Source organism: Amphiura filiformis, chromosome 3, assembly GCF_039555335.1.
Source record: "Amphiura filiformis chromosome 3, Afil_fr2py, whole genome shotgun sequence".
Taxonomy (NCBI): domain Eukaryota; kingdom Metazoa; phylum Echinodermata; class Ophiuroidea; order Amphilepidida; family Amphiuridae; genus Amphiura; species Amphiura filiformis.
Genome location: NC_092630.1, coordinates 41,157,719 through 41,171,091, shown reverse-complemented (window position 1 = coordinate 41,171,091; position 13,373 = coordinate 41,157,719). Strand labels below are relative to the sequence as shown.

Here is a 13,373-nt window from a genome sequence, read left to right as displayed (position 1 = left end):
CGTAAAGAGACATGGAACTAAATAAATAATTTCAGTTGTATGTACACCATTTTTTTACATACTTCAAATCAAACAAAAGCCATTCAGTGGTATCTTCATCAGACCTTGGATAATTTCTACACTACCATTTTCCTCTACACATTGAAGGAATCTCACAATAGCTCAGATCAGATAAGAGGTGTGGGCATCTATGAATCATAAGCGTGATCGGGGGGAGAGAGAGAGGATAAATCCCCAATATTTTGCTAGGGGATGATCCATACAATCATCCCACTCAATGTTGATGCTTGTATATGGGTTTCTGATCAAATTAACCTTATATTTGGCCATTTTAGTCCCAAAAGAGCCAATTTTATTCCACTTTTGTACCATATTTCATCAGTTTAGCTTCAACATGGTAAAATTTGTGTGTGCCTTTGTAGCATAAACTTAATCTGTCGCCTAAAGGTGCTGGATTCACTATACTTCATGAAATTTTTTTAGCACCATTCCCCTAATGTCAAAAAGAAATCTATGCTACTGCTATGAATGCTGATGCCACCTACAATTTCTAATTCACTTGGGTATGGATATTTCCTGAAATTATGAAGTTGACAAGTAATAAAACTGATTGATATTGATCTTGTCTGGTAGGTCCCAACTCACCTTGTTGTGGGTTTAATCGTCTTTTTATTCCCAATGACACCCTGCCAGCATCATTAGCATTCTTCATTAGTGTCACTACTTTCCTATGTGATGCTGACACTACTGTCTGACCATCTACATACAGTAACTCATCTCCAGTTAGCAACCTGCCATCTACATCAGCGGCACCTCCTGGTGTGATAGTACCAATGGATACCTTAGGAAGAGACCACAGAGAAAATTGTGATTAATTCATGAACCTGTGCTGTTACTTTAAACACTGTGATCACAATGTGTTACCCTGTCATGCAGGCAACACAGGGATGATACAACTGTCATGGAAATGCGCTGTGAGTGGTAAAGTTGGTACATCCCCTGCGGTACATTAAACACTTCCATAGGGAACACTCAATTCAGGGATTTGTGCAAAGGAAACAAATTTTACATTTTGTTTGTGAATGAGCACACCAAATAAAAAGAAGTTTGAAACCGTTATGTGAAAAATCAACCTTTGCTCAATTGACCCCATTGGGTATATTCTTTAAATGACATATTTTCAAACTATTATTAATTTTCTATTTTGCTTTGTGTGCCATACAGTCAGAGGCTGAATAAAATGTTTTTTCCCTGCAAGCAATCCAGAATTTCCCTCCAGTTTTACCAAATTTCCCTCCAGTATGACATATTTCCCTTATGTATTTCTTTATTTTTTAGGTCAAAAACCAAAAATTTCCTGGCAATGAGCTTCCCGTATTGCCCACTTTTTCCTGCCATGGCCATACTCCTGGCCTAATATGTTAAAACACCACGATGTGTGTCACGATAAAACAAAATAACCAAGTTGTCGCATGCATGACATCAAAGGGCCACAAAACAATATATCTTGGACGTGCTATGTGACAATTTGCAATATTACACAATATATAATGAAAGAAATTCCAACAAAAAGTAGGTTTACAACTTCACACTCTACTGAAGGCACTACAGCACTGTGATAATCGACTGACTCCATGCTCATTCCATTGACATACCTTTGGTGGTTCCGTATACGGAGACCATGGAAGCTACAAGATTATTTGTAGAAGATGTATAGAATAGTTTAGATGAGAATCCAGGTATATGTATGCAAAATCACATGCATTAATATGTCCACAATAAGAGAAAGACATACATATTCACACACATAAACACACACTGGCATTATATAAGAGAGTTTCACACTACAGTTACATAAAGAGGCATACACAACTACCAACAAAATATTGTTTACGGTAATATTGCCACGAAAAAGATCAGTTTCCTCTTCTGCTTGACACACTGGGAAAAATATAAAATGTAATATACTTGAAGTTGAGAAGTTCACAATATTTTATGTCTTTCCCTCTAGGGTGGAAAGGTACAAAACAAGATAAAGGTACCTTCCCACAAGATTGTTTTCAAGACCTGCTTCTAGGGGTTATCTCATATAACACAGGTTTCTACATATCACAGATAATCTTGGGTTAAATATAGTCTGTAATGTAAGAGAGTAGACTTTACAAGATTTGATTTGAACTTTTAAGTTGCATTTTTTTAATGCAGCTTCTGTGTAGGAATTGGGATCAGAAGGACAAACAAAGAGCACAACTCAATCGAAAAATCAATAGCTTCACAGTTTAACAAATTTGGAATGAACAAATATAGGAAAATTATGAAGTATCTAGGGAAATTTATCATAATAATAAAATAATTGTTGCATGGAATTAGCATTTTAAAAGAATAAAATGGTAAAATCTCCACAGCTCAGAAGTTCTGTAAAAGGAAATTGATCATAATAATAAAATAATTGCTGCATGGAATATGCATCTTAACCCCATGAGAACTACCTGCCGATTGGCCAAAATGAATATTGTGCCCAATTTTGAACCAATCAAGAAGGGTATTAATAAGATCATCTGTAAATGCAAGTTTGACCATAAATAGTTTAATGCCTATAATTAAAGACAGAGATAAAAGCAATTTATCGCGTCTGATGTCACTGTCAATTACGATCCTTGATTGGTTTACACAGGTTAATCAGCGCGTAAAAGGAAAACCGATCTATCTGGTGCTGATCGGAGAAAAGGAATAGCAGCAAATGGCGAAAAAGTTTGTACTTTTACAAGGCAAAAAGCAGCTTTTCTAGGCATTGTGGACATGGTGCCTTCACCAAAGAAAGTTTCCCACTATTAATAAAGACCTAACTTTTGAGATGGTTTGCATGTCGAAAGGTGCAAAACTAACAATAAGGCGCCCGGTTATAAATCCGCGTTCAGCAAGTCATCATCACGACACTTGTAAACAAACCGTGCTCTAGTTTGATTGACAGGCGACGTCAGACGCGATAAATTGTCTTTATCTTTGTCTTTCATTATAGTCATAATTGGCAATTGAAATAAGCATTTCAAGTTATCAACCAATCAAAAATGCTGTTAGATGACCAGTAGTGTCCAGCTGGTTAAAAAGAATAAATGGCAAAATCTCCACAGCTTTTTGTAAAATGAGGACTTTCACTGTGCCCCTGTCACTCCACGGCAAATCGTTAACTATAAATAGTTTGCAGTAATAAGACTTGCACTATGTAAATGTTTGAATCTTGACAGATTTGGCAAACAAGGAGAGCCATGCATGAAATTGCTCTAGTATTTGAGGTACTGACAGCTTATTATGAAATTCAATGATAATTGGAAGGTAGTCTTGGAAGTTGTTTGGTAAGATGATCTCTGGCAGATTTGACAGAACTGGGTAGCAAATTATTCTGATTATTCAGATGATTGACACGATTTGAGGCCAGGTTGAATACTAATTGTGCATGGGTATACTGCTTCATATTTGGTTTATAAAAGTATTTACTTCAACCATTAGTATTTGGATGGATATGATTTGACATTTTTGAATTTGGGTAGGAAAATTGCTCAAGTAATCAAGGACGAATTTATAGAAACAATTTGACAAAAATCTGCAACTAATGAATATGAATGTCACTTTAATTTAAATGTGCATCTCTGGGACATAATATTTCAGCGCTCTTTTATAAGATGCTGTGAATACAAGCTGTATCAAAATGATTGGTACAATTTTCATTAAAAATGAATGAGTCTAATGCATCAAAATTCAACAAAAGATCCAAATAATTTGTAGATTGTATAGCAAGTCATTAACTATACATTCTAGACATTTCAAGAGGATCCACTGTTGCCTTTGGAAGAGGCAGCCTCTTCAATAAACATCAAAATCATTTTCATACAGCCTGTAAGAGAAGTCCTGTGTCCTGCATCCTTCTGGGTTAATTTTAGATGGTGTACTGTGAATCACACTAAGAAAAAATAAACCCTTTTCCTACAATACTTACTTGTGATCCTTCCTCGTGTCCGCCTACAATCCTGAAGCCAAAGCCATCAGCGTGTTTCTTGAGGAATACTGTAGTTTCTATGAAGCTGCCATCTGCATCTTCCTTAGGTTGTCCTCTTGAAGGTGGTCTCCTTGATAACGAATCATCTTGCTCTGATTAGATAAACAATTCCAATAGAATATTATGATGATAATTACATACTATATCCAATAAGATAAAAATGGCATTTTTAACGGGCCAATAAATTTGTTAACAAGGTTAGTCATCAATATATATTATTATATACAAGCAATTAGTTATGATGGCTACTGATTTACAGCATGGAGCACTGAGTGATTAAGTATTTTGAAATATGCTATTAAATGAACTATTGGCTTGATCTGCAGCATTTGATGGCAAATTGCCCTATATTATCCAGCGACCTCTAAATTGAGAACATTAGAGGAGATTAATGAATAATAATACCTGTATTGTTTTTTTCATTTTGTTCACTTAACATGCATCATGCTTTCTGTGTTATATACCGTAAAATTCCGTCTACAAGCATGTATATGCCTCTAAACGAGGTTTTTTTGACACAAGAGGCAGACACTCTCAACAAAAACGTTATTTGGAGTTTGAACAACTATATTACTGATAAAGGCGGCTGTACAAACATGTATATTTGTAAGACCAATCTATTGCAATGTTTTTGAGAAGGGTATTGGCCTTTTATATCTTTCGTTAAAAAAAAACCTCGTTTAGAGGCATATATGCTTCTAGACGAATTCTACGGTATGTGTAGCATAGTTACTAATAATGAGTTACAAGAAACAGTGCATGGAAGTTCTTGTAATACTCCAAACATGTTGCTATGCAATGATAAAGCTGTTTGAATGGAGCAATATCAATAATCCTAAGCTTGATATATATATGATTAGACGACATGTTCCTTGTATAACTGTCAGGCTGAGGCATGATGCAAATTAGTATACTAACTACAGATTGTTTATTTGTTTTAAGTGACCCCCTCCCCCGAAGGAACCCAACTACAACCCCATGTATGTAGGTTTAATACCCTAGCCCAGTCTGAAATGGGTCAACTTATATGGCTACTATTGAGGGGACATCCTAATGTTGTGCCTTGGCCACAATGTTGCAATAACTACCTTGTCCTTGATCAACACATTTTTCACAAATTAGAATTAGGCATCATTGAATATTGGTTTGAAAAGCAGTGAAAAATAAAGACGTCAAGATTCACACATCATGTTTTCCAACTCTTCAAAACAGTTGACATTATTGACAACTGACAAGTCACGACTTTTGTGCCTAAAATAATAACACTGAAATTTGAATATAATATTATAACTTAAGCCTGTTTGAGTTTCACCGACTTGTAACATAGCATTTAATCAGACACATAATATAACCCATAATCACCGACCGAATTTCATGCTAACCAAATACCACCATGCCAAGATGTTTAAGTCACATTGCTAGGCAACCGTTTCCACTGATGCTACCCTTTAACCCAAGGCAATCAAACATATAGTCTGGTAACCATGCATGCTGAACATAGCACATGAATTATAACCAATTTCCCATCACCCATTCAATTTGAATTCTCTCAACAGGTGTCACTGAGGTTCGTTATGTTCCTCACAATGTTCCCATAAATGAAGCATGCGGTGGATGTATTGTTTCCCTTTATTCATATGTATGATGGACTGCCTCATCAATTGGGCTATTCCAGTTGAAAACCATACACCCCCTATGGAAGACATGACCGTAATGATCTTCATCACAGGGGTTGTGAACTTCAAATGGAATCATCCATTGTCCCATTCACAGATAACCCATTTGATATTCACAATCCTTCTATGTGAGATTAAGGTCATGTCTTCCATAGGGGGTGTGTGGATTTCAACTGGAATAGCCTAAAGTGTACATTACAGTTAATGTGTTAGTACATGTAGCTCTATATATGGACTGTATGCTAAAATGATGCTTCCTGTAGGTTGGTAATTGTAAGGGGCTTCAATTCAAGTTATAGAGATTTATGTTTAAACATTAAACGTTCCATTAACTTTCTCTTACACTTCTTTCTTTAAAAAAAATCATTGATTCCAAGAATAGAATTTTGAGTCCTAGAGTCAACTTTGCCAAGAAATGTAACTGCTTTTTAAAAGCTGTTGTGCATCTCCAAATCCATCAAAATAAAAGACAGATTCAAGATTGAAAATGTAATCTTGTTACAAGTTACAATGACACCAGACCCTTACACTTGGAACAAGGAACTATTTTGTACAAGCAAAGAGCAATATTGTCAATAAATTGGAGCAGTCTATTTTTTTGCTATAAATGTAAGAACAAGTCTGATCAAGGGGTGTGAGACTATGTGAGACACCATTTTTTCATGTTCAGGAAAACTACAGGAAACAACTTTTTAAAGCATTGCAAAAGCTCATGGATTACTTGCATGTCATGCACCTCATGCTCTGCGTGCAGATTGCACAAGAAAATTGAGCTTACTATGTACTGACGAAGGGCCCCCTTTGTAGTAGGCTTTGTGATAACGTCTGCCTTTCTCACCTTTGTTGTGATCCCTCAAATCGTCATGCCACTCATTAGCAAATTTAGGGTTATGTCTCCTGATTTCATCAGGAGGGAGACTCCTACTGTCATAATTTGGCGTTTTGGGTCGCCTCCTGTCCGTTTCACGAGTCCTAGGTTCATGTTCACCCCTCCTGTGGGGATCAGAAGGCCCAGGCCCTCTATGCCTATCAAGGCTTTTGTGATCATAATCGTTCACTCGTCGATCATCCCTGTGTTCATAATCATCCCTAGGTCTCCTGTCTGGTGGTCCTCCTCGTCTGTCATGTCCACCACCCCTTGGGTCTCTTTGTGGACTTTGCCTCTGATAGTCATTTTGTCTAGGATCTCGCCTTCTATCCCTATCAGATTGAGGTGATGCATGTTGAAGGTCTACCTCCTGTTTATGAATATGATTAGATTTGGGTTCTTGTATCCTCCTATCGGGACTTCGTTTTGACACATGATCCCATTCAGGTGGGTGACGCCTGTCTCTGTCACTATGGTGACTGTGGTGACTATGTCTGTCTTCTGACTCCCTATCGGAATCCTGATATCGTCCATTCAGGCGATCATGGCCTTTATCATGATTTTTTCTCTCCTTCTCAGGTTCTGATTTCTCGTGAGCTGGACTCAGCTTTTCTTTATCCTTTCCTCGGATTCTCTTTAGTCTCCTCATGTCTTCTTGGCTTCTTCTTTCAAACTCATCACTTGAAGACCTTAACTCATCTGTAAAGAACAAGAAGGATAACAATGATAAAAGTTTTAAAAAAGTTCGCATTTATACCGGTAAGTGTATCAAAATATTTTATTCTGCTGTTGTTAGAAACTTAGAAGTCAGCTGCGAAATAGGCCTAATGCCCAAGGCATGCTCATACCTTTGGCTGGCGCTCAATGGACAATATTAAACAGTTCCCCGTTTCACTCCTGGGTAGAGAGAGAAAAGTAAGGTAAAGTGGCCTTGCCCCTTAGTGCACAACACGATGGCACTGCCGGGGCTCAACCCGTAATCCACCGATTGCCAGGCAGAGCCCGTACCGCTGCGCCACTATGCCCTTTAAGTTGGCAAACTCTGCTGAAAATGTTACATATGGTTATTCAGTACCACCCTGTGCATTAAAATGTAGCCCCAATTTGATTTCACCTAAATACAAAGTTTGTGAGTTGATAATGCCAACATAATAATAAAAGCCGCCGCTCTAAATCATGATGTGATTCACATTTCAAACCCAGAGGTAAATGTAAAATTAATGATACATAAAACTATGTACTGTACAGTAATTCTCTTGCTGGTTTTTAAAAGGGTTCTTTAAAGTTTACACCCTTAGTAGTTTTTATGAGCCAGAAAGACTCCCATCATTAAACATATTGAAATGCATTTAAGCAGCAACCACAACAGTATGAAGCGCAATTTGAATCTGAATATTGAAATTAGGTGGTATAAAATAAAAAAGTTCAAATATTGGTCATCGGTGAAGGGGAAACAATAACTGTCCTTAGATGCCGATTTATGGTTTACCATATTTCTTGCAATTTCTTTTAAATCTTAAATTTTCTAAAAAAGCACAGCAATGCAACTTACTTAACTTATTATCTATGACTATATACACATGTAACATGATGATGATTGCAAGTTGTAACAATTTCCAGTATGTGTATTAGAGTACATCATTAACTTATAAAATTGCAATTTTAAGCAATATTATCTGCATACCTGCTTGACCAACCTCAAAAAGCCCTTGAGTGTTGCTTGCCACCACCTATCTCAAAATACTTTTGAGGTCAAAATTTATCAACATTTTCTATCAAAGAATGTCAGACCCTTAACAGCTAAAGCCAAGTTCACTGGAATACTGAAACCATCACCCTTTTTATAAGTACAGTATACCTAAGCCTTAAGTATACCATACTCAGTGAAACACTGACATTACCTTCAATTACACCGCTGCTCATTTTGTTCACCAGGAAAAAACTATCTTGTTGTATTAAATGACAGAAACACCACTCCTTACTCCTTTCCCGTTTTGTACTTATCTAATAAAATGACAATCTTTTCCAAACTTTATATCATTCCAGAAGGGGCGTCAGGAATGTATAAATTCCTTGTAGCTAGCTACCCATGTATCTATCTCAGACTTGAAACAAACAGATCCATTAACTGATCTATTCATTCACTATTTTATCTTCACCCAATGAGGTGAAATTCAGTGTCCTTTGTAATGGTCCACAATGCTCTAACAAGTGACCTCTACTTTACCTTATATGCTAAATTAACCATAGGAAAATAAACAAAGTGGTTTGTTACTGAAACAAATCTGAGTGGGATGACAATTTGTACTCAATGGTGTGGAATATTATTTGAAAAGCAATGATTGATAAGTCATAGGAAATGATTGTGACAAGATACCAAACTATGATTAGGCAATTGAACTAATTAACCCACGCTTTACATCTTGTGAGCAGTATTAACTATTGTATCTATACAACTGCTGATTTCAATTGGTACATTTTTCCTTAAATGTTGAAGTATACTGCTGGACATCAAATCCCTAGAAGGGTAGGCTTTTTACAGAAAATCCTCAGACATCCGTTTTGAAAAATTGTCAAAAAATGGCATACATAAAATCTTTAGACATACATACCCTATTTCGTCAAATAGTCGCCCCCTCAAATAAACGCCCCCCCCCCCCACCACTTTTTTCAACCAAGATGTTTAAAAATGCAGATATTTCCATGCTATCTTGTGTAGTAAGCTTACCAAGTTGCCCACATGGTCGATAATAGCGTCACTTTTTGGCGAAAATCCAAAATGATTTTAACGGGAATGATTTTAACGGGAATTATCGTTCTAAAATTGAACTTGAATAACCCCCCCCCCTTGGGAAAATGTAACGCCCCCGGGGCGTTTATTTGACGAAATACGGTATAGGTCCATGTTTTGAAAACAATCACCCTAAAAGAGCATAAATTTGCTTGTTTATTTAGTAAAAATTACCCTACAAATGGGTTATGGTTTTGAAGCTTGGGTGGCATACCTAGTCAAAAAATAATCCAGTATCCATCAAAAAATAATTCAAGCTCCCTGTAAATTTTCAGTATGTTTTCTTACCATCACGATTGGCTATTGGATGATTCTTGTTTGCGCTCCCAAGACTGTGGTCACTGGTACTTCTTTCTAGTTTAGGCACATCAGAGGACTGGGACTGAAAGGCAAAAAATGAAAACAAACAACATTATTATTACTATTTATACACGATTCTAGGGATACACATTCTGCATATTTACAAAACACCATTCCTACTCAACATTTTGATCAATGAAGTAGAAAAATAATTGCTCCATGCATTGTTGTTCCACACTTCGAGTAGGTGGTTCATATTCTTCACGAGCACAGCTGTAAATGAGAAGCAACATAATTTGAATGCCAATTATTGTGCTAATACTTATTTGTAAGCTGTTCCTGCAAAAGAGAAGTCAACCACAAATTATATTCAATATTAAATATCCATTCAAGATCAAAAAGTGGATGCGAACATTACAATCACTATGGACCACAAGAGCCTCATCCCAATGTCATAGTCCAATAACCTCAATTACATAAATCATAGTGCAAAATTTGACCTCAAGTTGCAGAGTATGAGTTTTTGTACCCAAATCTTCAAAGGTCATTCAATGAATGTACAAATGTATTGGGGTTTAAGAACTGTTCCCCTGATAGATGAGCATGTTGTGGATCCTAGTGAATGCAACCAGAATCCTGACCAGGCAGTGGACTTCATTGCAAGTCATTGGGCTTGCAATGCATTCAACAATGAATGTCACATCCAATACACCAGGGTTTAATGCATCACATATATAAGCTGGCTTGACAGGATACCAAGCAAACCTTACACCTTTCTGCTTGCCCTTTTGATCTTCATAATAGCATGAATACACACAGTTGGTTTAGATTTAATTGGTCCTATTGGGACTGACTTTTGGAAACTTGGGGAAGAAAATAATAATAATTGATTTGGAAGTACCTGTACCATAATCCTGAAACTAAACAGGCAACACACCAGAATTACGCCTACTCAATACTCATTAGGAAATAAAGGGGAATGCAGTAATGTCCCAGACAGTAAAAACATAAACAATGAGTGAGGCACAGTTTTTACTGCCAAGGACACATTTGGGTGTAAACGTTAAGGCAGTAATCGATTCTTTTAGCGCTAAAATAGTGCGATTTAAGAGAAAATATTACTTTTTCCCCCAAACATTTTGAATTTGTTTACATCAAGGTAAAGCCTGTACAAATGTTGACAGCGCAAGCGACAACGTGCAAACGTTTTGACCCATTATCGCAGAATAAAGGGCTCTCACATGATGTGTTTTATCAAATCAAATACTGCCAAATCTAACAAAACCCAAGGAAAACCATATTACTGCGCATGCATGCATCCCACATGATACCATGACACATGATACAATCACGAAGTCATAAATATGTACGGAATCGCTAACCGGGATAGCAAAACACTGTGGCGTCTAAGGTTCACATCCTGGGTATACCAAGTGACTTCTTTGTTCATCCTCTTTCCTTTTTTGTTTCTTCTTTCCCTTCCAATAGCAAAAAAACCTATTGGGTTGTCAGAGTTAAAGTTGGAAAGTTTCAAGTAAAGAAAGAATGTCCCCAACAACTTTCCCCTTACACTCCTTTCTTTTAAGTTACTGATTTTAAGAAAAACAGATGTCACCTCCTCATAATAATAGGCAAATTAGTGGTTGAGCTTTTAACTTTTGATGTTGCACAGAAATTGTCAAGTCAAACTGGAAAACCATTACACCAGACTGTATCTTCATCTCAGAATTACCTTCACTTCTGCTTTATCACTCCAAACCATGTCATGAAAATCTGTAGGATTAAATATGGTGGCCAAGATTTACCAAGTTCTCCAGCATGCTTTGCCCTATGGCTACATGTTCATGTCTAATGACCTTTTGATACCAGGGTCATTGTCAAGTTAAGACTATTAACAGTATCCATATGTAAAATGCACATGATCCAGGTCAATGACAGTCAAATCAACCAATGAAGATATGATTCACAAAGATCCAAAGAGAAATTTAAATGTAATTTTTTACCAATTTCAAACGTCACAATACAGATAGCGAAACTTTATTCAAGTGGTTGAAAATTCGCTGAGTTCGCTTATAGGCCTATAGTTTACCACATGTGACCTAAAATACCAGATTTCATGAGGAATTTTTGACACTCATAATTCAAACATAACAAACTTTGTACAAATTGATTCATCTTTTGCACACTGAGTGAAATATTGCTAACATTATTTAATACTTTACTCATTCATGTGTTCCTTGCAAAAGTACAGAAAATGTCAGTCTCATCATAGGTCTCATCATGACAACAAGCTACAACACTTCAGGAAGTATGATACCAAGTGCTCCATTTACTACCAGTATTATCACCACACTGGATAACCAGCAACCAGTGTGGACCAATATTGCATCTTACTTCTATTGTAAAACCTTTGACTGGATATTGGCCTTCAAACATGACAAAACAATACATTTATCATCATCTTCTTATCAAGATGTTTTGACACATCAGTCCATATAATACTTACAGTCTTGTACCAGGATATGCTTGTACATCAGATCACCTACAAATTTGTTGACCTTCCTGGTATGTAACAAGTCAGTAAAATGGTGCTACAAGATAAATCTTCAGTTTATGTAGCCTTTCAGCATAGAGGTGTGATGTGTATTACAGCACACATGTACTTTGCAAACCATGTGCAAATAGACCACTTCCACCAAACAATACCAATACTAGTACACTTCTGTCACCTCAATTGGCAGGTCATTCACAAGTTTATCCACACTTCCAAAGCTTTCTCATACACAAAATACTCCGCCTAGCACATGTAGTACCAAGTTATACCATGGAAGTAATTTTGGTTATACTCCTGGTTGTGTCAGCATCCTATGTAATAAATCTGTCCTATCCTGCAAAGACCAAAGCCTATGCAGTGAATATAACAGCCTCTGCAGTGAACCAATGGAGGCAGAAAGTACCTGCTAGTGAAAGTGAACTTTGCTAACCCAGCACAAGCCTAGCCCATCCTACATGTAGTGTACCAAGCTGGCTGGGGCAAGCAAATTTGCATTTCTTGTTGACAATGATGCTTGGGAGTGAGACAGCAGATGCTAAGTTAGCTAGGCCACAGGTCTGTTCCCTCAGGGAATAAATTTGTCCTAAAATATACTGGTCTCTTACACAGTCTACAATGCTCTCATCCACTTATCCTCTCAACAATCCTGCTTGTGTAGAAGACTATATAAAACATGACTCCCAAGATAACATATACAACCTCTCACAGCTTTGTTTACAGTCGGCCAACTCCACTACAAAGAAAGGGGAGGTCAATACACTACTTCACAAATCGGGGAGGAAAAACGTAATTGCTTCCACTGACTTCCTGATGCACAAAATCATTTAGAAAAACATCTGCCTTCTTTTTCCTCTCCTATGAAACATGTACGCCATATAAGAACAAGAGAATACATTACAGCCACAATAAAATGCAACTTGAACAATACCTGTTTGCAAAATCAACTATTCCTAATTTGGTAGACTCCATTTGTGCAGAAGATGAGTGACATGACAGTGATTTCCATTCAGCATGAAAAGCGTACTCTGTGATGACTGATGCATGGATGAATGAATTTTCATGTTTTGCTATCTTTGTAAATAACTTTTTACAAATTATTTTATAATTAACTCCCACATGTAAGAACTATG

At 36.9% G+C, this 13,373-nt stretch overlaps 1 protein-coding gene across 8 annotated transcripts in view; it reads right to left on the bottom strand.

Annotated features, from left to right (window-relative positions):
• Nucleotides 1-13,373, bottom strand: part of LOC140148521 (membrane-associated guanylate kinase, WW and PDZ domain-containing protein 2-like) — a 97,118-nt gene that overhangs the window by 17,878 nt on the left and 65,867 nt on the right. For 6 of the 8 annotated variants that reach the window (XR_011858493.1, XM_072170505.1, XM_072170506.1 and 3 more), the window contains 5 exons: nucleotides 9,678-9,771; nucleotides 6,509-7,297; nucleotides 3,995-4,146; nucleotides 1,656-1,688; nucleotides 646-841 (listed from right to left, as the gene is read on the bottom strand). Coding sequence is in view for 7 of the 8 variants with exons in the window: in XM_072170505.1 (XP_072026606.1) it covers nucleotides 646-841; nucleotides 1,656-1,688; nucleotides 3,995-4,146; nucleotides 6,509-7,297; nucleotides 9,678-9,771 (1,264 nt within the window). In the remaining variant the exon portion in view is untranslated. The remainder of the gene's footprint in view (nucleotides 1-645; nucleotides 842-1,655; nucleotides 1,689-3,994; nucleotides 4,147-6,508; nucleotides 7,298-9,677; nucleotides 9,772-13,373) is intronic. The other 2 variants (XM_072170508.1, XM_072170507.1) reach the window with 2 other exon arrangements.